The sequence below is a fragment of the Phascolarctos cinereus genome, unplaced genomic scaffold (genome assembly GCF_003287225.1).
Source record: "Phascolarctos cinereus isolate Bilbo 61053 unplaced genomic scaffold, phaCin_HiC Scaffold_4;HRSCAF=312, whole genome shotgun sequence".
NCBI lineage: Eukaryota > Metazoa > Chordata > Mammalia > Diprotodontia > Phascolarctidae > Phascolarctos > Phascolarctos cinereus.
In genome coordinates, this window is record NW_027555847.1 from 645,553,077 (window position 1) to 645,577,918 (window position 24,842).

At 36.6% G+C, this 24,842-nt stretch overlaps 1 protein-coding gene across 12 annotated transcripts in view; it reads right to left on the minus strand.

The window, feature by feature from the left end:
* Positions 1-24,842, minus strand: part of PTK2 (protein tyrosine kinase 2) — a 437,298-nt gene that overhangs the window by 135,723 nt on the left and 276,733 nt on the right. For all 12 annotated transcript variants that reach the window (XM_078153772.1, XM_078153765.1, XM_078153766.1 and 9 more), the window contains one exon: positions 18,616-18,668. In XM_078153772.1, coding sequence (XP_078009898.1) covers positions 18,616-18,668 — 53 coding nt within the window. The remainder of the gene's footprint in view (positions 1-18,615; positions 18,669-24,842) is intronic.

Here is a 24,842-nt window from a genome sequence, read left to right on the forward strand (position 1 = left end):
ACTGAACACTGGGTTACTGTGTTTGTCTTTTGATATTTTTAATCTAGTTTGATCTCCTGATCTGCTTTTCTGTTTTTCTTTTTTAATGAGTACTCAATAGCTTTTAATGATTACTGCATTATAATATAATTTGAGATCTAGAAATACCATTTCCCATCATATCTATTCTTTTTTTTTTTATTACTTCCTTCAGCTTCTAAACCCTTTCGCACCTGCAAATGAATTTCGCTGCTATCTTGTCTACCTTCATAAAATATCCACCGGTAATTTAATTAGTATGACACTAAATTACATTTAATTTAGGTAGCATGTTTTTTATTATTATTGGACAGAGGACTCTGGGTTAAACTCTGCCATTTAGTACCCGTGTGTCCTTGAGAAAGTCACTTAACTACTGCAGGCCTCAGTTTCCTCAACTGTAAAAGAAGGGTGTCAGATTAGATAACCTGTATTGTCCCTTCCACTGTTACATCTATGATCCAACAAACAGTTAAGGCTTTCTTCTCTGATTCATTCTACATGATCATTAAAGTGAAATAAGTCATCACCCATCTGGGAAATCAAACTGAACCTTCTTTTCATCTTCTTTTTGTTCTTCTGACCCTGCTCCAAAATGGACATAATATGTTAATTTAAATTTAATTTTTTTTAAAAAAAGATGATCATTGAATAATATAGTCTTCACAAATAGTTACCTAAAAATCCAACAACTTACAAAAAATATCAGCAATCTAAGCCAGAGCAATATTGATTTCAGAGTAGACAACCTTTATTGCCTGACTCTTCTCCCTCTTTTCTACTCCCCAGATTGTCAATATTCTTCCTAAAATATGGCACTAAGAAGGTTATCCAGTTTCCCAATTTTTTAGCTTAGTTTTTTGGTGCATTACATTAATTCACAATTAACTAATTGTTCACTTGGATGTATTCTTGCTTCACAACAATGAAACAAAAAGCTTTCTCAACAAGGATTAATTTAAATTTTCATTACAATGCTGTCAGCAAACTGTATTCACTGATCTTTCAGAAAGTATTCTTCTATACTTGCCACTGCTTAGATTTACTTCAAAGCAAAGTTCTTGGACTTTCACACTTTGCTACTTCACTTTGCCTAAATCCTGTACAGTCCTTGAGATAAACTGAATAATAATAAATGGCTCATGTCTCCCTGAAATATATCAGAACCTCATTTATCATCTTTTTTTTTTAAATGATACTTATTGCCAATATAGTAAAAAAGGCCTAGTAACTGTTCTCAGCTAAGAAAAACAATGAAGATTGGGGGCTGGCAGGAGAGTTTAAATAGCTGTTACTCAAAATGTCATAATTAATAATAACAATATAATAACTGGCATTTATATAATAATCACTATGTGCCAGGCACTATGCAAAGCACTCTACAAATATTATTTTGATTCTCACAACAATCCTGGGGTGGGGATAGGTCCTATTATTATCCCCAATTTACAGCTGTGGAAACTGAGAAAACAGAAGTCAAGCAACTTGCCCAAGGTCCATAGCTAGTTAAGGTCTCAGGTCTCACTTACTTAAGGCCCAGCACTCTATCCATTTGCCACCCAGATACCTATTAATTAATTAAAATGAATATATACGAATGAAGAAAGAATACTTTGTGATATCTTTAATGCTATTCTACTTTGCCCAATGTCCAGTGTAGAACACTCCACACAATCAGTAGATGTTTAAAGATGGACTATGTTGTAACAGGCATATTGAACATAACACTGACACCACCAACAGTGTTTTACATTAATATCACCTACTAGCTACCCTCCAGTGGATACACTTCAACTTATTGGCGTCTTTCCTAAAATGTGGCCCCTAGAAAGTTATCAAGTTGCTAGGTTTTTTTAAATTTAATTTTTCCAAGCATTATATTAAGTTACATTTCACTAACTGTGAATTTGGGTGCCTTGTTGCTTCCCACAATTGTATATCATAATTTAAGATCTTGTGTTCACTATTTCAGTTTCTGTTGGAACAACTAAGCCTCCAATTTTCTCAAAAAAGTAGAAGACAAGACTTCTGTTGAGACAGGGGTTGGGGATTATGAAGAGGACTTGGAAAAGAAGGGAATGCAAACAACAAGCATGTATTAAATGCCTACTATGTGCTAGGCATAGTACCATGGGCTGGGGTTACAGAGACAAAAATGAAATAGTCCCTCTCCTCAAGGATCTTAAATTTTACTGAGAGACAGTACGTAACATAGAAGTATACAGAAAATGAATGTGAGGTAATATTTTGGGCAAGTCACTACCACATGGGGATATCAGGAAGGAAGTGGTACTAAAGGAGGAAGAGTCTGAACAACTGCTGCACATGTCACTTAATCAGGAGAAAAAGAGAACACGGAACAGACTTAGGACTTGAACAAGTGAACCGTCCTCCGCCCTTTCCATTCTACTACGTTCTCTCTTAATTTGAATCAGCTGGGACTGTTACAAAAATTTGTTTTACTATGTTGGTAATATGGTCGGAGTCTTGAGTGGTTGAAGTATTTCTCACCATCAGTCTTATTTTATAAAGAATACTGTCAAGGGCAATTTGTCACCCAGGTTCAAAATACCAGTGTGATTCCTGACTCCTCACTCTTTCTTACCTTTCATATCCAATTTGTTGCCAAGAACTGCCAATTCTACTTTAACAATCTCTCTCCTAAATGTCCCCTTCTTTTCTCTGACACTACTACCAATCTGTTCCAGGCTCTCATCACCTCACACTTGGACTACTCAAAAAGCCTTCTGGTTGGTCTTTCTGTATCGTCTCTTACCACTCCAGGTCACCTTGCACTCATATATCAAAGTGATTTTCCTGAAATGCAGGTTTCACCATGTCATCTCCTCACTCAAACCTTGTGGCTCCTTAGTACTTCCAGGATCAAATATAAAATCCTGGTAGTTCAAAGCTCTTTGTAACATCACCACCCCCTCCCTCAACAACCTTTCCAGTCTTACTACAGGTACTCTTTGATCCAATTAATACTGGCCTCTTTGCTGTTCCCCAAACAAAAGACTTCATCTCCAGCCTCCAGGTATTTTTACTGGCTGTCCCCCATGGCTGGAATGCTCTCCCTCCTTATCTCCATCTCCTAGCTTCTCATCTAAAATCCTATTTTTTATAAGAAATGTTTTGTGATCCTTCTTAACTCTAGTGCTTTCTCTCTGCTGCTTATTTCCAATTTATCTTGTGTTCAACTTTTCTGTATGTAGTATTTTGCATGTAGTCTCTACTAGACTATGACCTGCTTGAAAGCAGGACTCTTTTACCTTCTTTGTATCCCCATCATTTAGCACAGTTCCTTGGCACGTTGCAGACACTTAATAAACTATTATTGACTAAGAACAATGGTACCTAGCACCATCCAGGGACTTACTAAATATTTGAGATAAAAACAGAGAGTAACGATAGATTGTAAGCTCCTTGAGGGCAGGGATAATGTCTTATTTTATCTCTGTATGCTCCCAAGCAGCTAGCATCATGGATTTTATCTAGTATGTACTTAGTAAATAAATTAAATGATACAATAAAGAACATTTGAAAAAATAATGCTGGCAACTTTTTTTTGGGGGGGGGTCTATTTTTGTGACTTCATTAATGTGAGGAACACCTAGTGAGAGAACATCCTGTACCAATACCTGTCAGCAATATTATGGTCTTAGAGAGTTGAAATGATGGCACTAAGAAGGTAAGTGAAATGACCAAAGCCACGAAGTAAAAATGTGCAAGAACTGGGGCTTGAACTCCAAGAGCAGCTCTCTCTGCACCATGTCCAGGTGCCTCTCCAATGGGAAGTCTTCTGTCTTCTCCCTTATCCCTTCCTGAAGTGATCTGGGCTGTTTGATTCCTCTCCTTACTGTCATTTGACCTATTGACACAACCTAAAGATTTCTAAGCCTTGCCTTCTGCCCTGCTCCTGTACCATTAGGACCTGCAGGTTTTTTGGTTAATAGCTGAACTCTGATTTACATGTTGTCTCACCCAGTTACAGTGCGAGAACTTTGGGAGCAGGGGCTATCTAGGTTCTTCTGTCTGTGTTCAGAACAATCAGCACAATGCTTGGCACACAGTATGTATTTAATAAATGCTTTTCATTTATTCACTCACTTTGAAATAAGAGGGGATATATAAATATAAATGTAAAAAGACATACACACAAAAAATTGCAAACAGCTATTAACATACAAAGCTCACAATGAGTTTAAAAGCACTTCAATGAAATCTTCCTATGTCAGGGTTGAGGGGGGAGGGTGGAAAATTTTTTTTATATCATCTTATTTGTCCTTAATCTGTTGGTGCTTCTTGTGATAAGCTTTTGGGAAATCTCACACACATACAATTTCTTAGATGCTATATCTTAACAACTTCTGCTTTTAATGTATTAATCAATTTTGAGGATATTATAGTAATTCAAACATATAGTTTGTACTTTCAAAGTATACTAAATCATATATCTTAGAGTGAGAAGGGACTTTAGAGACAATTTAGCCCATCCACCCCAATGTGCAGAAAAGAAGAAGTCATAATGTCATACGACTGTAGACTAAATAGACAGAAGGAAGCCTAAGGTCATGTAGTCCAAACTTTTCATTTGACAGATGAGGAAACTGTGAACTGTTAACTGGTAAGTGACTTGCCAAAGATCACAGATAGAAAGCTGCAGATGTGGGATTTGAATCCAGGTCCTCTGACTCCAAATTCAGGGCTCCTTCCATTTTACTACATGTTGCAACAAAGCAATTTACAGAAGAATCTGGTTTTGTACTAGGGTACTACTAGACAAAAAGAAATCCCAATAAAAGCTGTGTTCCTTTCCATCATAACCAACTCCCTAATCCTTTCTGTTCTAGTGAGATAAAACAAAAAAGTGTTCACAAATTATTTTAAGCCTTTACTGTTACACCTGCTACTTGACCTAGCACAAAATAAGCATTCCATATAGCCTGTAAAGAACATGGGATTTGGGGACATTTAAAACATATTCCATTGCAAAACCACACAGAATATTATGTTGAGCTTCTGGGTATGACATTTTAGAAGAGACACACTAAAAGGAAAACATTCAAAGGAGAAAATCAGGATGGCAAAAGGCCCAATTATCATAAAATCCAACAAACATTAATATACTAGACATATATAGCCTTATACTTTGTTGCAAGGATGTAAAAACAAAAACAATCTTGCCCTCAAGAAGCTTGTATTCTATTGAAGAAATATAACATGTAAAAAGTTAAGTACATGTAGAACAATTAAACTGCTTTGAAGGAAGCTTGGCAAGAGACTCAACTATGCCAACTCATCCTAAATGTATTTAAGGATGAAAGTATAAGAAGGATAACAGAAGAAAAATGTAAAAGATCTATAAAGATTTTGATAATAACTTTTTTCACTATTAAGGTCAACAGAGCTATCACATTTGGATTCCCAGTCCTATAGGTGCTTAGAGAGGATGTTAAAAGGGCATTTAAAGAACAAAGGTTAGAAAAGTAGTTGGGAAAAATGGAATACTAATGTATGGATGATGGAGTTGTGAATTGACTCAACCATTCTGGAGAGCAATTTGGAACTGTGCCAAAAGGGCTACAAAATTGTGCATACCCTTTGATCCCACAGTACCACTACTAGGTCTGCATCCCAAAGAGATTATAGAAAAGGGAAAAGGACCCATATGCACAAAAAATATTTACAGCAGTTCTTTTTGTGGTGGTCAAGAATTGGAAATTGAAGGGATGCCCATTTACTGGGGAATGGCTGAACAAGTTGTGGTATAAGAATGTAATGGAATATTATTGTTCCACAAGAAATGATGGGAACAGGTAGATTTCAGAAAAACCTGGAAAGACTTGCATGAACTGATGAACCAAGAAAATACTGTACATAATAATGGCAACACTGTGTGATGACCAACCTTAATAGACTTAGATCTTCTGAGCAATGCAATGATCTAAGGCAACTCTAAAAGACTCATGATGGAAAATGCTATCTACATCCAAAGAAAGAACTATGGAGTCTGCGTGAAGATTGAAGCATACTATTTTTTTCTCTCTCTCTTTTTTTTCCTTTCTCATGGTTTTTTCCTTTTCTTCTGATTCTTCCTTCACAACATGACTGATGTGGAAATATATCTAATAGGATTGTTACATATATAGCCTATAACAGATTGTATGCTGTCTTGGGGAGGAGGAAAGAAAAAATTTGGAACTCAAAGTGAATGTTAAAAACTATGTTTACATGTAATTGGAAAAAATAAGATACTATTAAGTGGGGAAAAAAAGAAAAGTAGTTGGATTAGATCAAGTATATATAATAAAGTCGATGCTACAGGAGACAAAACTGTAGGACATTAAATCAGAAAGTATCTGAAGGAGGAGAAGATGCCAAAAGTAGATAAAAAAAACACCACTCAAACTTTATTAATATATGAAAAGGTGACCAAGAAAATACTGAGAAATACTGACCAGCTGTTCCCTATTGTCTCAAAGATCAAATACAAAATTCTCTGTTTAGCTTTCAAAGAACTTCAGGAACTGGCCCCCTCCCACCTGTCCATTCTTCTTACACATACACCATGATCCAGTGACACTGGCCTCCTTGATGTTTCTTTTCTTTCTTTCTTTCTTTTTTAAATAACATTCAATTTATTCTGTTTTTAAAAAGGCAAGAAGTATGGAATAGAGATCACTGCTTTCCTATGAAATCCTTTTGTGTTCTGTTGTGTACATACCAATGCTGCGAGTGTGTATGTGCATGGAGTGTTAGGCTCAGAATAAAATAAAAGGGTGATTTTCTTTGAGTCTTTGATTATGTACAACGTGGAATCATTCTCTTCTTCTGGGTTTGTCTGTTGGGCATTCCTGGCTCTTTAATATTCTTTTGACATCGACTGCTTTTTCTGCTTACTTGTTTTTTTCTATCTTATGTGGAGTTGCCTGACTTCAAGTTTATTTTTTAATTTATTATTAGTATAAGGATATCTAGCCTCTTATTAAGATATGCAAGAGAACAGATCCCACAATCTCTGGCCTAAATTTTTCTACACTATCTCTACAGCATTTTAAACCCCATCAAGAAGATACTCGATGTATTTAAATCTTGTAATTTCAGATGTAAGGATACCAATAAGTGGATAGGTCTCTCAACTTTTTTCCAGAAGCTCAGAGCTTTCTCTCAGAAGGTGACGCTTAACGCGACTTAAAGGGTTAAGAACAATTTAAGTGAATATTTTATTTTCATTAGCAGGAACGTTCCTTTCACAGATTTCCAACACAGTCCTCAGCCAATACAGAACTAAGTGGGGATATGGATGGTATCAAAGAATCAACCTGGTCACCAGGCTCTATGTAATGCTGGCATTGCAATGATATTTATTATTCCTCCAGAGTAACAAAGCTATAGTAACAATTAAATTATACAGAGACCATCATTTAGTTGATGAGTTCTTGTGTATTCTTTTGCAAATTTTATCTGACCTTTCAATGATTCCCTACAAAGGGTAATATTTGGATGCTTCATGTTTGCCAATGGTGAGGATGGAATCTAGACCCCAAAAAGGAAAAACTCTGGACTTTCCCATAAGGCCAAACCTCTGGCATTCACCTGAGGTTATAATCCCATCAACTGCCCTTTCATTGTGACTACACCCAATCTCCCAATTCAATTACCCTTAAACCTCCCTATGTCTCCAGGCCACTTCCCATCCTCAATCCTATCTAGGCTCCATTCTCCCTTGGCCACCCCTGGAGTTCTACTACCTCATAGACTACTTGGCCACTCCTAGATCCCTCCCATAGTCTTCCTCTATATGAGGTCCATCCTGTCACCATTAAGATGCTGGGATTCCTAAAATCTAGCCACTGCTCTGATTCTTATGATTTTCACAATCTAGCCAATAGCCCACAGATGCTCAGATTCCTTAAGAGTCTAGCTGATATGGCGAATCTTCAATAAACCTTGTTTTTGGCTGAAAGAAGGCTTGGGTCGAATTCTTTAAGGCAGGACCCAAGTATCATGATTTTGGGATTCCAGGACCCCTAACCTCTAGACCTCATCACCAACACTTCAACTTCTCTCCTTGATGCTTCTCTTTCTTTACTGGACATCCTTGAGATGTTAATTTCCTTAACAAGATATTGTTTATAATCTTCCCTAGATTTAAAAGACTGGCTTTTCCAAAGGATCCTTCCCCAATCTTTTGGAGTTTACAGTATTTATCCATGGTTCTTTTCTTAGGCATCTTTATACATATGCAAGGCAATAATGGAATTCCGCTTCTTGGGCCAGGTTTCACTCACATCAGATAACGTGAGGCAGGTCAGCTTCCCAGTTAGGGCTTCTTTAACTTCTTGGGTGTGGGGGTCAGGGTAGGGTGGCGAGCAGGAGTGAGATGGTGAGGTGGGCAGCTGCTGGGCCAAGGAGAGCTCTGCCCCCACCAGGTTTGGCTGCCTTGATGCCCCGGCTCTGCAGCGCCCAGCACATGTCTGGCCTGGGACACCTCTCCTTGACTCACCCATACCCACAGCCAGCTGAACTACCAAGCACCTTGATGTTTCTTAAACAACACACTTCATCTCCTGACTCCATGTATTTTCCTTCTTTATTTTGGCTAGGCAATGGGGTTAAGTGACTTGCCCAGGGTCACACAGCTAGTTGCCTCCTAGCTGCCCCGACTCCATGTATTTTCAGTGGCTGTCTCCCAACACTAGAATCCTCTCTCATTTCCAACTCCTGGTTTCCTTTCAGTCCCAGGGAAAATCTCACCAATTATATAAACCTTTTCCTGTTCCTCTATAATGCTAGTGTCTTCTCTCTGATCATCTCCAATTTATCCTGTACATAGCTTGTCTGTACATGGTTATTTGTATGTTGTCCTCCCCATTAGATCAAATTTGAGAGCAAGGACAGTCTTTTACTTCTCTTTGTATCCCCATAGGGTATGCACTTAAACATACTTATTGACTGACTGACCTTACTTAAAGACCCTCTAATCCTAAATGTCAGGCAAGGCGTAAAAAAGGGATATGTACGCTTGCCACAGGTGGAGACAAAACAGGGTCCAAATTGAAGAAGGACTCCGTATGGATAGTGAAGTCCTTCAGATGTTCCCATTTGTAGATGACATTGTGTTGGTTGCACCAAGCCCTGGGGATAATGCAGAGCTTCTTGAAAGTGATCCATAACCGTTTAAAAGAGAATGGCCTGAACATCAATACATGAAAAAAGAAGTGGATAAAGAATACTTAATGTCCACATAATGATATGTACTTGGCTAGAAAACCTATTGGTTCATTAGTATGTATACTGTGCGGGAACTAAAGGGATTAGGACAGCAAGTGATTAATTGTGGGAATTGAGTGAATCACACTGACGCCATCTTGTGACTCAATTGTGGAGCTAGCTCAGCTCCCTTTCTATTTTAATTACAGGTCTACTCCAAATTCTGCGTTGTGAGAAAACTTTCTTCAACTATGGAAATTGGGAGAAAACCTTACTATATTGTTTGAGCCTAGCCCTGTGTGGCTGGGAAGCTGGACCACTTCCGCCTGTTTAGAGACACTTAACTAAGGATGTAGGTTACCCTGACCAGAAACCCTGTCAGATCCCAAGACTGATGCAGAGTTTTGTCCATAATTATACATCTCAAGCAAGCCATAGGTCTTATCTGAAAACCGGCTCTGTACTGATTAATCAGTTATTGTTCCTAAGTTCCTTTGACTGTTCACAGATACTTGGGGGGGATGGGAAACCTCTTTTTCTGAATTCAGGGAACTGTACCTGTTTATTCTCCCCCTCCCAACTTATAAAGTCTCTAATCTTTCATCTAATCAAATTACTTACTGTCGTATTATTTCCTTTTAATTAACTGGCTTTGATTAATTGTTTTAAAGTACGAAAGTCAGTCTCCCCCTGTATTCAGGGTCCATCCCTAAACTAAGGAAGGGGCTTGGTCCCAGTTTGTTAGGAAATTAACATGTGTTGCTTAATAAATTGACATGCTCTGAGGCTTGAACCTTTGTTTCCAGTCATTTCATCTTTCACCCACCATAACTGGAGACATTTAGTATAAATGGACAGTGATTGGTCCTAGAATTAAACCTGAAGACAGTGAGCTATACTGCCTTCAAGAAATTCTAAAGCTTCTTTAATGACTTCTAAATGTCTCTGAGAAACAACGGCCCTTCTTTTTAACAGTAACATTCACATGCTGTGGTATGGCTGCAAGGCTCAAAAGAATTAAAAATGGTTATCATATAGAGGACAACAGAGAGGTCCATAGTAAGTGTAAGCAATATACAATTTCAAACCGTCTAAGCCAAAACACTTATTTTACATATGAGGAAGGTGAAATCCAGAAAGGGAAATTTATTTACCAAAGTTAACAGAGGAACTAGGTGATCTGGAAGGTGCTCCCTTAAGGCCATGATTCTATTAAGTCACAATGAACAAATCTCATACTTCCTTATTCTACTAAGTTTAGAAAACACAAGTGCCTACTGGCACTTGTGTTCAGAGTTCTAACTAAAACATCTTTTCCCTAAGAAAATTATTACTAATTTTTTGAGTCCCATAATTACAGGGTCTAAAACAGCAGTTCTTAACATTTTTCTGTGTTCTGGACCCTTCTGGAAGTCTGGTGGTCTATGGAACTCATCTCAGAATAATTTTTTTAAATGAAATTTAGCTTAAAATAACATACATATGATTACAAGGGAAACCATAATGAAATGTAGTTATTAAATTTTTTTAAAGTACATATATACCTGGGGCAGCTAGGTGGCGCAGTGAATAGAGCACCAGCCCTGAAATCAGGAGTACCTGAGTTCAAATCCAGTCTCAGACCAAACACTTGACACTTACTAGCTGTGTGACCCTGGGCAAGTCACTTAACCCCAACTGCCTTTAAAAAAAAAAGGAAAAGGAAAAAAAAAAGAAAAAGTTCATATATCCCAAATTAGAAACCCCTAAGTGTGAAATGAAAAAAAAACAAAACAACAACAACCACCACAAAAGTATACTAAGAAAAATAAATTCAATTAATCTTCAAGTTTGTCTTTATACAGAAACTTTCATCTGGGGATTTAAAAGCATTCAACAACTGTGCAACTAAGTGCATCCCAATCAAAGATGATTCAAGAAATACACATTTTACTTCACACTCAAAAGACCATAAATTTAGATGTGGAAAGGACCTGAGCAATGATCTAGACAAGTAAAAATTACTTATTAAGTGACTACTATGTGTCAGGCACTGCCTAGACGAAGACAAAAACAAAACAGTCCCAGCTCTCAAGAAGCTTCCATTCTACTGCGAGGAAACAACATACACATGTATGTTAAGAAGAGGTAATTTTAGTGGGGAGGAGGTATTAACTGTTGGGGAAATCAGGAAGACTTCATGTAGAAGGCAGGCAAACAAGCTACACATTCAAAGAGGAAGAGGTGAGGTGAGAGTAGATTTCAGGCATGGGAGACAGCCTGTGCAGATTGCTAGACATGGAATGTCTTGAAAGGAAAAGTGTGAAAGCCACTTTAGAGGATGTGAAGAGGAGAAAAGTTGAAAGGTAGTCTGGAGTATATTGTGAAGGGCTTTAAGTACCAAATAGAAGAGTCTATATTTGACACAAAAGAAAAAAAGGGAGTCACAGAAGTTTTTTGAGTAAAGGAATGAGGTGTTCATGTTCAGGCTTTAGAAATATTTATGCAGGAAGTGACATGTGCATGGAGGGTGGACTTGAGAAAAGGAGAATAATCAGGAGATTATAAAAATAGTATAGGAGGGGCTGCTAGGTGGCGCAGTGGATAGAGCACCAGCCCTGGATTCAGGAGGACCTGAGTTCAAATTCGGCCTCAGACACATAACACTTACTAGCTGTGTGACCCTAGGCAAGTCACTTAACCCCATTGCCTAGCCCCCACCAAAAAAATAGTATAGGAGAGAGTTGATGAAGGGCTGAACCAGGGTGATGGCTATGTGAATGAAGGAAGTTAATCAACAAGCACTTACTATGTGCCAGGTACTGTGCTAAGCACTGAGGATGCAAAAAGACAGTCTTTGCCCACATGGAGCTTACAATCTAAGGGGGAGATAAAAAGCAAAGAAATATGTACAAACAAGATATATATAGAATAAATATGAAATAACTAAAAAAGGAAAGGCACCAGAATTAAAAGGGGTTGGGAATTCTTTCTGTAGAAGGCAGGATTTTAGTGGGGATTTGAAGGAAGCCAGTAGGTAAAGATGACGAGAGAGAATATTCCAGGCATAGAAGTCAGTCAGAGAAAAAGTGTGTGTGTGTGGGGGGGGGTGGTGGTGGTGGTGGTGGGGAACAGAGGCAAAAGACTGTCTTGTCATGTAATAGCAAGAAGGCCAGTGTCACTGGATCCAAGAGTTTGTGGTGGTTCTCAGGGTCCTCTGGAATTTGCTTGGTTATTGTGTTGATCAAAGTTGTTTGTCTCTACAATGCTGTTATTGTACAGACTTTCTTCTACTTCTTTTCACTTCGCTCTGTATCAGTTCATACAAGTAGACAGGACTTCTTCTTTGGAACTCATACAGTTATGATACTTATCTTTCTTATTTACGTATGTATTTTATACACCTAAAGAGATCTTAAATTTGTCTGAACAGGAAGCAAGTCTAGAAAGGTTTCCCCCCTGATATGAAGCCTAAATTTGCCTCTTTGCAATACTCACCCAGTATTCTTTGTTCTGTAGGTTCATAGAACAAGTCTAATCACTCCTCAACATGATAGCCTAAAGAAAGCTATCAGTAAGTCAACAAGAATTTATTCAGTGCTTACTATATTAAGTGCTATGAATATAAGTGCAGGAAGAAAGAACAGTAGTCCATGACTTCGAGGAGCTTAAATTCTAAAGGGGGAATATGACACATAAAATAGGAAGATGAAACAAGGGTGTTGTTATTCTATTGTTCAGTAGTATCTGATTCTTCATGAACTCACGGACCATAGCAGGCCAGGCCCTTTTATCCTCCACTATCTCTCAAAGTTTATCCAAATTCATGTTTGTTGTTTCCATGACATCGTCTATCCATCTCATCCTCTGTGGTCTCCTTTTCCCTTTGCCTTCAATCTTTCTCAATATCAAAGTCTTTCCCACTGAGTCTTGTGTTCTTATTATGTGGCCAAAGTATTAAGCTTCATCTTTAGTATTTAACCTTTCTGTGAATAGGCTGAATTAATTTCTTTTAGTATTGACTGATTTGATCTTCTTTCTGTCCAAGGGACTCTCAAAAGTCTTCCCCAGCACCACAAGTTCTAAAGTGTTGATTCTGCTGTGCTCAGCTTTCCTTATAGTCCAACTCTCATAATCATACATTGCTACTGGAAAAACCATAGCTCTGAGAGGAAAGGCTCAGAGTGCTGTGCATTTCTAAGTCTTCACTTCTCAGGACTAAACATTCCTGGTTTCTTTAATCTTCATATGATGTGGTCTCAAGGGCTTTTGTCAATCTCCTTATTGTTGTCTTCTAGATAGTATCCAGTTAGTTTATCAATAGTTTTCTTCCCCCCCCCAAGGAAAAATGTTAAAATATTTTTCCAATATCATGTAAAAACAATTTGGGGGGGGGAAGAGGTGAGGCAATTGGGATTAAGTGACTTACCTAGGGTCACACAGCTAGTAAGTATCATGTGTCTGAGGTCACATTTGAACTCAGGCCCTCCTGACTCCAGATTGTTCTATCCACTGCGCCACCTAGCTGCCCCTTTAACATTTTTTTTTTTAAATTCTGAGTTCTAAATTCTCTCCCTCTCTCCCCTCCCTCCTCATGGAAAAAACAAGCAATTTGATATAGATTATAGATGTGCAATCATGCAATACATATTTCCATATCAGCCATGTTGCAAAAGAAAACACAGACCCCTTTACCCCAAGAAAAATAAATTTTAAAAAAGTATGCTTCGATCTGTATTCAGATTTCATCAACTGTTTCTCTGGAAGTGGACAGCATTTTTCATCTTAAGTTCTTTGAATTGTCTTGGATCATTTTATTGCAATACTGCTGTTTCTGTATACAATTCTCATGGTTCTGCTCACTTCACTTTGTATCAGTTCACATAAATCTTCCCAGGTAATAGTTTCTTAAAATGTGACACCCAGAACTGAACACAATGCTGCAGATGAGGGATGGCCAAGAGAGAATATAATGAGACAATCACCACTTTATTTTTGGAACCTATGACTCTCTTAATATAGCTTAAATTCACAACAGGTTTTTTTGGCAGGCACATAATACTGCTGACTCACAATAATGTATAGCCAACAATTATATGGTACAGTAAGTTTTATAAAATGCTTTACATATATTATGTCATTTAATAATACAAAAGCTTTTGGAACTTTGAAACCCATAGATCTTTGCCAAAATCTCCATCAAACGTATCTATCCCATTTGAACTTAATTCAGAACTTCAAAATTGAGAACTTTATCTTTTTATACCCAAGTATAAAATTTAAACTTTTCTCTATCCAATTCCTTCTTATTAGATTCAGCACACTGATCTAGCTTGTCAACTTACTTCTGGATCCTACTGATCCAGTGCTGGCTTTGTATCATGTACAAATTTGATGAAGATGCCTTTAACTAAGTAACTGATAAAAGTGTTAAACAGTATAGAGTCAAATACAGATCCATGAGGTACTCCACTAGAGACCTTCTGCCACATTAACAGTACATTAACAACTACTCTTTTGAGTCCTTCAGTTCAATCAGTCCTTACTTGCTCTAACTGAATTACTGTCTAGTCCACATTTCTTTATCATCTCCACAAGAATAGTGAGGTGTTTTTTTTTTTTTATCAAAAACTTTACAAACATCCCACTGTATCCATAGCATTTCTCTTCTCCTTTAGTTTAGGAATCTTGTTTTAAAAAAGGAAATGACATTGGACTGTGAAAATATAAGAAAATATGACAGTGCTACCAGAGTTAATTTACTGATTTAAAGTTATATCAAACTACCAAAGGAATACTTTACAGAGCTAGATAAAATTATAAAAAAATTTATTTTGAGGAATAAATGATCTAAAAAAGGGGGAGAAAATGAGAGAGTAATGATGGTGTATTTCTAGACCTGTAATCATATTATAAAGCAGCAATCACTGAAACCATTGGGTATAGGTTAAAAAATATAAAAGTAGAAAAAGGGAACAGACTATGTATGAAAGAACGAGAAATAACAGAATTCAATAACTCAGTGTAGAATAAACCACGAAGCATAAATTACCTAGTTAAGAACTCCCTACTTTTTTATACTCTCTGCCAGTAAGAAGAGCTTTCTTTCTTTTTTTTAACTAAATTTATTTATTTTTAGTTTTCAACATTCACTTTTATAAGATTTTGAGTTCTAAATATCCCCCCTTCCTTCTCCCTTTCCCTCTCCCCAAGATGGCATGTAATCTGACCCAGGCTATAAATGTACAATCATATTAAACACATTTCCACATTAGTCATGTTGTGAAAAAAGAATCAAAACAAAAGGGAAAAACCACAAGAAAGAAAAAAGAGAGAGAAAATACTATGCTTTGATCTGCACTTAAGACTCCATAGTTCTTTCTCTGGATATGGACAGCATTTTCCATCATCAGTCTTTTGGAATTGTCTTAGATCATTGCATTGCTCAGAAGAGCTAAGTTATTCATAGTTGATCATCACATAATGTGGCTGTTAACTGTGTACAATGTTCTCCTGGTTCTGCTCATTTCACTCAGCATCAGTTCATATAAGTCTTTCTAGGTTTTTCTGAAATCTGCCTGCTCATCACTTCTTATGGTATAATAGTATTCCATTACATTCATATACCACAATTTGTTCAAGCATTCCCCAGTTGATGGGCATCCCCTCAATTTCCAATTCATTGCCACCACAAAAAGAGCTGCTATAAATATTTTTATACATGTAGGTCCTTTTCTCATTTTTATAATTTCTTTGGGATACATCCTTAGAAGTGCTATTGCTGGATCAAAGGGTATGCATATTTTTAAAGCCCATGGGGCGTAAGAACTCCCTATTTTGTAAGACGTATTGGGAAAACTGGAAAGCCATGTGGCTTATGTCAACATCTTATGCCATATTTCAAAATAAATTAAAAATTAATATGTAACTGGGACGTTAAACACTATGACATACCAAGCTATGGGTAGGGTATAAATTCTTAACCAAACAAGGGATAGAATTTTTTGGAACATGAAATTGGAAACCATTCTTAAACAGAAAACTAATGTAGCTAGGCTAAGATGAGAAAAGATAACTAGGAAATAATCTTTGTATAAAATATCTTTGATAAAATTTAATACTTAAGATAGACAAAACATGTGAAACTAAAAGCCATTCCTCAATAGATAAGCAAAGAAACAATTCTCAAAATAGGAATGGCAAATTATTAATAATCACATGAAAGAAGCCACAAATTAATAATATGAAAAAAGTAAATAAAAACAACCCTGAGGTTTTATCTCATGCTCATGAAACTTGCAAAGATGATAAGAGACAGGAATATTTAATGTTGGAGAGAAGTATGGAAAGACAGGCACAATAATGCTTTTTTGGTATAGCTGTCCTACGAGGTACAACCATTTTGAAAAGCAATTTGGAATCATGTAAATAAAATGACTAAACTATCTATACTCTTTAACAAAGAGATTGCACTGCTAGATGTTACTGCCTCCCCACACTTTTTCTCTAAGATCTTTGACAAAAAGGCTCTATATACACAAATATATTCATATGAGCACTTATTGTGGTTGAAAATAATTGGAAAAAAGTAGATATCACTCAATTGGGGAATAGCTAAACAAATTTTGGCCCATGAATGTAATGGAATATTTTTGTGCAATAAAAATGGACATATATAATGAATATAGAGAAACATGTAAAGATTTATATGAACTGATGCCACTGAAATAAACAGAGCTGAAAATAATATACACAATGACCCCAACAAACCAAATAAATGGAAAGAACAACTACCACAAAACAAGCAAAACTGAACATTGCTAAATTATAAAGAACAAGTTTGGTACCAAAGAAGAGATATGAGAAGTCATTTCCCATCTCAGTTCCTTTGAAGAGGTTGGGGCTTGCAGGTGTGGGATATTGCACGACATAAGAATTTTCTTTTAATACATCAGTCCTTTTTACTGAAATTAGGACGTTTGTCCTCAAACCTTGTAGCACTATGCCCATTTTTTATAATCTTTCAAATATTGCAGATAGTGCCTCAGCAATCATATCCACCAGCCTTTTTAGTACTAAGGGATGTAGATCTTCAGGGCTAGGTGACCTGAATTCATCATGGGCAAAAAATACTCAAACTATTTCCTTACTTATTCTAGATGTGAGCTCCCATCAATCATTTTTGTTCTGTCATTTTTAGTAAAAAGGTCATTCTCCTTGTCAAAGAAAATGTAAGCAAAATAGGAATTGAGCAGCTTGCTTCCTCTTCTCTTATCTATATCACTGTCCTATCTATACCAAACAAAAGTCCTTTGATCTTCCTCTTTCTCCTAACAAAACTTTTTAAAATGTACTTTTTGATATCCATCGCTTCCCATCCCCATGACTCTCAGTTGCTAGATAATTAGTGATTGGTCAATATAGCTACTGTACAAAGACACTGCTCCCTAACCTCTTTAGCCCTGCACAATACCTACTGAGAATTTAAAAAGAAAAAAAATTACCTATCAACTCATGGACTGGTGACTGGCCATAGTAGTGCTATAAAGTAACATAAAATTTATATCTATGTTAAGACCAAAGTGCAGAGTACTTCCTAAGTCAGTTATATCAGCAGTAGCTCAGAAGAGGATGGGCATTGTCAAAATCACTTTTATACTCCAAGCTCTTCAAATTGCACAGAACTATGAGGAATATCTTAAGACTTAGTTTATGAAACAATAAGGCCACCATAATCCTACATCACTAGCTATTATATTATACATACTCTGTCATGCAGAAAATAAACAGTATTATCTTTCTTTTCACTAATATCCCTTTTCTTATCTGGCTAATTCCAGAAATAGTCATTATCTTAAACAATGGAAAAAATCTTCTGAAATTCAGCTGATTTGATAGTTGATATTAATGTCACCAGGAATTTGTTATTACAGGTACATAAAAATTTATCTATAGACTTACAAAATAACATACTAATCATAATGGCCAACTGACAGTTACCAACATACATATTTCAAATAAATACTGCTTTATGTTAAAGTAAAATATACAAAATAAAAAACATAAATTCATGTTTCTGCTACTTTCAGAAACCTATAAACACAATTTTAATCTTACTTATTTCTCGTCTACTTAAGACATGAATTCTGGCTCAAATCCTAAAATCAAAATGTTCTTAGATAAATCAAAATGATTATTTTAACTTTCAACTGGAAAAACACTTCTGAACTGCACAGAATTTCCTTTGTATTTTCGAATCACATTCACATAGCCTTGGTTAAAAAGTATATTGGCTAAACTCATGACATCTGGGGGGAGATTATAACAATCTATAAAACCACAACAGTACTCAACTGAATATCTATTTAATTCATTAATAAGCTTTACAGTTTTGATCCTTACCTGACACAGAGACTGTATGTGTCCTTACTCCTTGCTTCTCATTGTTGGCTAGCCTGTAGAACAAGAGTTTCAAATCTTTGAAATGTGTATATTCTTCATAGTTAGACAGACTATAAATTCATTCTAAAAGGGAACTGTAATTAACAGGACTGATCCATTTTTTATGGATTTTAGCACTCCAGTCCACCTGAGTAATTAAAACTTGAGTGCTTAAAAATGTTTAGTTATTAAAAATTAACTAAAACAATATGAGTCAGGAAAAAATGTTTGAGTCAAACTTACATAATATTTTAAATGGTACCTCAATTTACGAAGTTCAGTTAAATATAATGTACACTTAGATTAAATTTTAAAAGTATATGTGAGAATATACTAAAATTGGTACAAAGCAAAAATGGAAAATTATAATTATGTTAGCTAAAATAAAACTGGAAACATTACTGAAGTAAGATTAGGCATTCTCAAGTTTGGTACATTCTTTTAATTTTAAAAGTATATAACATAAGTTAATGTTGCCAACTTTCTATTCGAAATAGAAAAAAGTAATTGAAAAACATTTGGTTGTTTGTTAAATAATAACAGTCAAAAAAAGGGACAGCATTTTCTGCTTTACATATGCTGTCAAAGTTTCACAATTTTTTTTATAATCAGAGAATGAAAAATCATGACTGAAATATTTAACAGAAACTATCCAAAACTAAAACCAACCTGTAGACACATTTTCTTTAAAAACCAAAAAACCAACCAAACAAAAAAACAAAACAAACCCCTCTAGACTTCAAATAATTTCATTTTGTGAAGAGAACAGTGGATTTGGAGTCAGATGACTCGAAATTGAATCCTGGATCACGATTTATTACAAATGTGTGTCCTTGGGCAAATCATGTAACTTCAGCTTCCCCATCTGTAAAATAAGGTGGGTTTGGACTAGATGACTTCTAATATCTCCAAATTTATTATATTCTCAAACTATTCAGTCAATAATAATGCAAGTACACAGAATGTTAAGGTTTATTAAATGCATTGCTCATAACAACTTTGTGAGGTATTATGCACGTATTATTATCCCATTCTACAGAAGAGGAACTGGAAGTTCAGAAAGTTACATGTTATATTTCTATTATTATGTTATCTCCTGAATGGTATCTTTGAACTGAAGGACAGACTTCAAATCAGGACATCCGGGTTAAATCCTAGTTTGGATGTTTACTGGTGATGGTGGGCAAGGCAGTTAATCTCTAAGCTTCAGTTTTCTCAACTGTGGTTGGCTCAAAATGTTTAACAGTTTTATCTGTGACTTGGATAAAGGCCTAGACAGCATATTTCTCAAATCTAGAGATGGCACAAAGTTTCAAGCAATAAGGAGGTTATACTCTCCTTATATACTCTGCCTTGTTCAGAACTTATTCGGAGTACTGTGTTGAATTCTGGAAGGCACAGTTTAAGAAGGACGTGATAAGCGGGAGAGTGTCCAGTGGGATGATCAGGATAGTGAAAGGCCTTCAGTGTTTGCCATAGGAAGATCAGTGAGGGAACTGGAACATATACACCATCCTGGAAAAGAATGGGGTGGGAGGAATAGGATATCCACAGAGAAAGAGCACTTACTATGTGCTTACTATGTGTCAGGCACTGTGTTGTCTTCAAGTATTTGAAGGGCTGTCATATAGAAGAGAGAATAGACTTGCACTTCACCAGAGGGTAGGACTATAAGCTACAGGCAGAAGCTTCAGAAACAAATTTGTACTTCACATCAAAGAAAATTTCTTAACCATTAGGAGGGTCCCTGTCACTGGAAAACTTCAAGAAAAAGATGTGGTTTGGGGAAATCTCTGCATCTCCCTGGCAGACTCATCTGCACCCAGGTTCTGTGCAGGGCTCTCTTTTCTCTCTCCACAAGTGATCTCCTCAGCTCCTACGGGTTCAATTATTTCTGTGTAATTTAGTGGCCTCAAACATGCAGCACACAAACACCCCTGAGTATGACCCAAACCAGATTAAGATGTAATTCCTATCTGATTTTAATGTGCTGATGTATTAATTAAAAAAGAAATACAAAAAGATTTGTGGTTTTCTAAGTCACTATGGGGACTACAGGGATCATTACATACATTTGGTGGCCCTTGTTTCTATTTGAGTTTGATGACCCTGATATTAAAGTACTTTCACTACTATCTATCCAACTCCAGTCCATCTGGAGCTCTCATCATGCATTTTGAACTATCTATATTAGATACTTTTAACTGGATATCCTTGAGGCTTCTTCAACTGAAAACATCTAACGATGAATTCATTATCTTTCCTCGTAAATACACACTTGCTCCTAATTCCTCTATTTTTTTTGTTGATGATTCCACTATTCTTCTGGCCATGGAGGTTTGCAAACTCGATCATTCTAGACTCCTTTCATTTCTTCATTCCATATGTAAATGGAAAAAAAAAAGAATGAAAAGGCATACTTGAAGTCTTTGCTAAGCACTAAGCACTGAGGTTACAAATAGAAAAACAAGACAGTTCGTACTCCAAAAGGATTTACACTGCAATGGAGATAGAGGGGAGCAGTGATAACACATATAAGAGAGTTCATCTGCAAGGTAGATGGAAAGGCCTGGTAATTCTAAGGGGACAGAAACAGGGTGGATGGCAAGGCACAAGGGTCTAGAGGACATAGTGGCAGAACAAAATGGTAAGGCCCACTCAGTTTCCATCTTACTGCAAGTATGATATTTGTTCATTCCCTGAATATTCATGTAATGTGAGAAGCACTGTCTACCCCATGGAGGATGGGGGTTGATCTGGATCAGGTTTATAACTCTTAGGAAGGAAGGAACAGATCTGAGGATTGGAATGGACCACGGGCTGTTGAGTTCTCTACTGTGAGTATGGGGGAAACACCAGTTACTTAGTCTTGCCAATTCTATGAAATGAAAAGACTGGACTAGATGATAGCCTCTGTTGTATCTTTGACCTCTAGACCTATGATTCTAAAATAAGATAATGCTACTTCCACAATATCTCTCCCATTTCCTCTCTTCTCTGTACTCTTAAGGTCTTAACTGATGATGTCCCAGACTAATGCAAAAGTCTCCTTGCCTTGTGTTTCTCCCCACTTCCACCCATGATCCACACAATTACCAAAGTGGTAATTCTCAAGCAAAAGTCTAACCACATCATTCTGCTAAATAAATTCCAGTGGCTCCTGATTATCTCTAAGAGCTAATAAGAATAGCTAATATTTATATAGTGGCAGGCACTATGCTAAGTGTGTTAGATATCTCATTTAATCCTCACAACAATGCTGGGAAATAAATGTTATTATTATCCTCATTTTACAGATGAGGAAATTGAGGCAAACAAAGGGTAAGTGAGTTGCTCAGGGTCACCTAGCCAGTAAATGTCTAAGGCCAGATTTGATATTGGGTTTTCTTGACTCTAGGCCTGGTATTCTAGCTGCTGTACCACCTAATTACCCTATAGATGCCTCTTGTAAGTATCAACCCATTCAACAATCTGGCCTGAAAACATCCCTCCGATTTTATGCATTACTACTCTTCACAAAGTCTACCATTCAGATAAACAAGCGTTCTGGCTTTTCCTCACACATCACATTCCATCTTCTCTCTTCTGGCTCAACCTCAGAGATTCCTTTCTTCCCCTAAGTCACAATGAGGGCCCCCAGCCATACTGTCCCAAAAACGTTCTTGCTTCCTCTGGTACCACACTCACCACTTGCTCCTCCTCACCCACAACCACAGCATTGGATCACCTCTAAATCACATTTATTTTTGTATACATTCTATATTAATATGTGTACACATTTTACCTTCTCTCATTCCCACTTCCCCCCCATATACCTCCACCCACCCATAGTGTATCTTCTTTAAAGGCAGGGATTATCTACTTCCTCTTTTTTTAAATCATTCCTGATGCGTAACAGAGTTAATGTATTTGTGTATGTATGTGTACGCACGCGCATGTGTGTGTGTGCGTGCGCAGCATTCAGGAAATTTTTGCTGAATTAAATTGAATGGTTATTACACTAACTTCTACCTTGTATAATGGATTGAATTGAGAATTCGTTGAGGTACATAAAAGAAACTTTGTTAGGGGAATTACACAGCTTTTTCTTTTTTTTAAACTATTAGTATTATCGCTGCCAACAACAATAATAATGATGGCACATTTTATTTAAGATCTGTAATTTCCCCATGAAGATATAGGGAGGTACAAAGTAAAAATACTATTATTCCTTTTTTCGCAGGATCACAAAGTTGAGAGTTGCAAGAAATCACAGCAGCCATCTAATCCAACCCATATCTAAAAGGATTCCCCCATACTAAATGCAGTCACTAACCATCTATTAAACACCAATTGTACAAAATAAAAAATGAAATACGCCAAAGCCTCATGGAACCTACATTCTTTTGAGAAAAGTAAAATGTACATAAACACATACACATTAAGTACAAGGCAGGAGGCAACAGCACCTGAAAGATCAGGAACAATCTCGTATACAAGGTGGTTAAGCTGAGCTTCAAAGGAAATATGGGATCTTAGGAGGTGTAAGTGTAGAAGGAATGAATTTTATGCAAGTGTGATGATAACTTCTACAAAGATATAATTCAAGATTAAAACCGGATTATAATAATAAGCTGCTAAAAATAAAATAAAACAAAAGAAAAATGAATAAGCAAAAGAAAAAGAACCTGACCACAGATACCTACTTTGGTATAAAAGAAGATCTGGGTTCATATTCAGAGGAACATAATGAGGTAAAAAAAAAAAAGCATATCCTGCCCCAAAGAATAACATGAAATGGTCACAAGCCCAAAGAGAGTTCTTAGAAGAACTTACAAAGGAATTCAAAAATCAAATAAGAGAGGTGGAGGAAAAATTAGGAAAAATAAAAGTAATCCAAGAAAATTATGAAAAGAAAGTTAACCAATTGGAAAGAGGTCCAAAAGGTTAAGGAAGAAAATGCCTCCTTAAAAATTAGAATTGGGGAAAAGAATAATAAAATTAGAAAAACTAGATGAAACATCTCATTAGAAAAACAACTGATCTGGAGAACAGATGGAGGGGAGACAATATAAGAATTGTTGGATTACCTGAAAGTCATGATCGCAAAAAGAAACTGGATATAACACTACAATTATTAAGGAAAACTACCCTGAAGGTCTAGAACATGAGGGTAAAGCAGAAATAGAAAACAAATCTACTCTTCACCACCTGAAAGAGATCCAAGGAGAGCAACTTAGAGGAATGTCATAGCCAAGTTTCTAGACTCCCAGGTTAAGGAGAAAATATTGTAAGCAACAAGAAAAAGCCAATTACTGCAGAAACACAGTCAGGATTTCACAAGGCTTAGCAGATTCCATTCTAAAAGACCATAGGTCTTGGAGCATTATACTTTCAAGAGCAAAAGAGTTTGGATTGCATTCAAGAATAACTTAACCATCAGAATTGAATATAATCCTGAATGAAAAAAAAATGCACATTTGACGAACTGAAAGACTTTCAGGTATTTGTAACAAAAAGACCAGAATTCAACAGAAAATCTGATATGAAAGATCCAGAAGAAATATAAGGAAAACATTAAAGACTAATTATAAGGCACTCACTAATGTCAAACTGTGTACTTATTGTGTATATGAAAATGTTATCAGTATTCTTAAAATTGTCATCACTACTAAGGTAGTTTGAAAGAAAGGTTGGGGTTGAGTTATGCAGGATGGGGTGATTCTAAAACACAAAACTAGACAGGAAAAGGTGAAAGGGAGTAATTATTAAAATGGGGTGTGAAAGGAAGAACTAATGCAGAGGAAGCAGGTGGAGGTGAAGGGCTGGTAATGTCAGAACCTTACTCTAATTTAGGTTGAAAAGGAAACAACGTGTACATCTACAGAGCATAAATCTTGCAGAAGTCTTCTGAACACATTGGGAGGTGAGAAAACTGAGGGACAGGATGATACAGGGACTTTCACAGGGGTGTGTGGATTAGGATTTGGGAGGATGGGGGGAGAGAAAGGGGAAACTTTTGGAAGGGTGTGTGGATTGAGATTGGGGGGTAGGAAGGGGATGGGGGACTCTTGGAAGGGTGGGTGAAGTGGAGGGTAGGAGGAGTAGATAAGGTAACAGGGACAGGGTAAAATAAGAGGCTGAGAAAGAAAACAGTGAGTAAAAATAAGATGGAGGGAAACTCACAAATAGTAACTATAACTGAATAT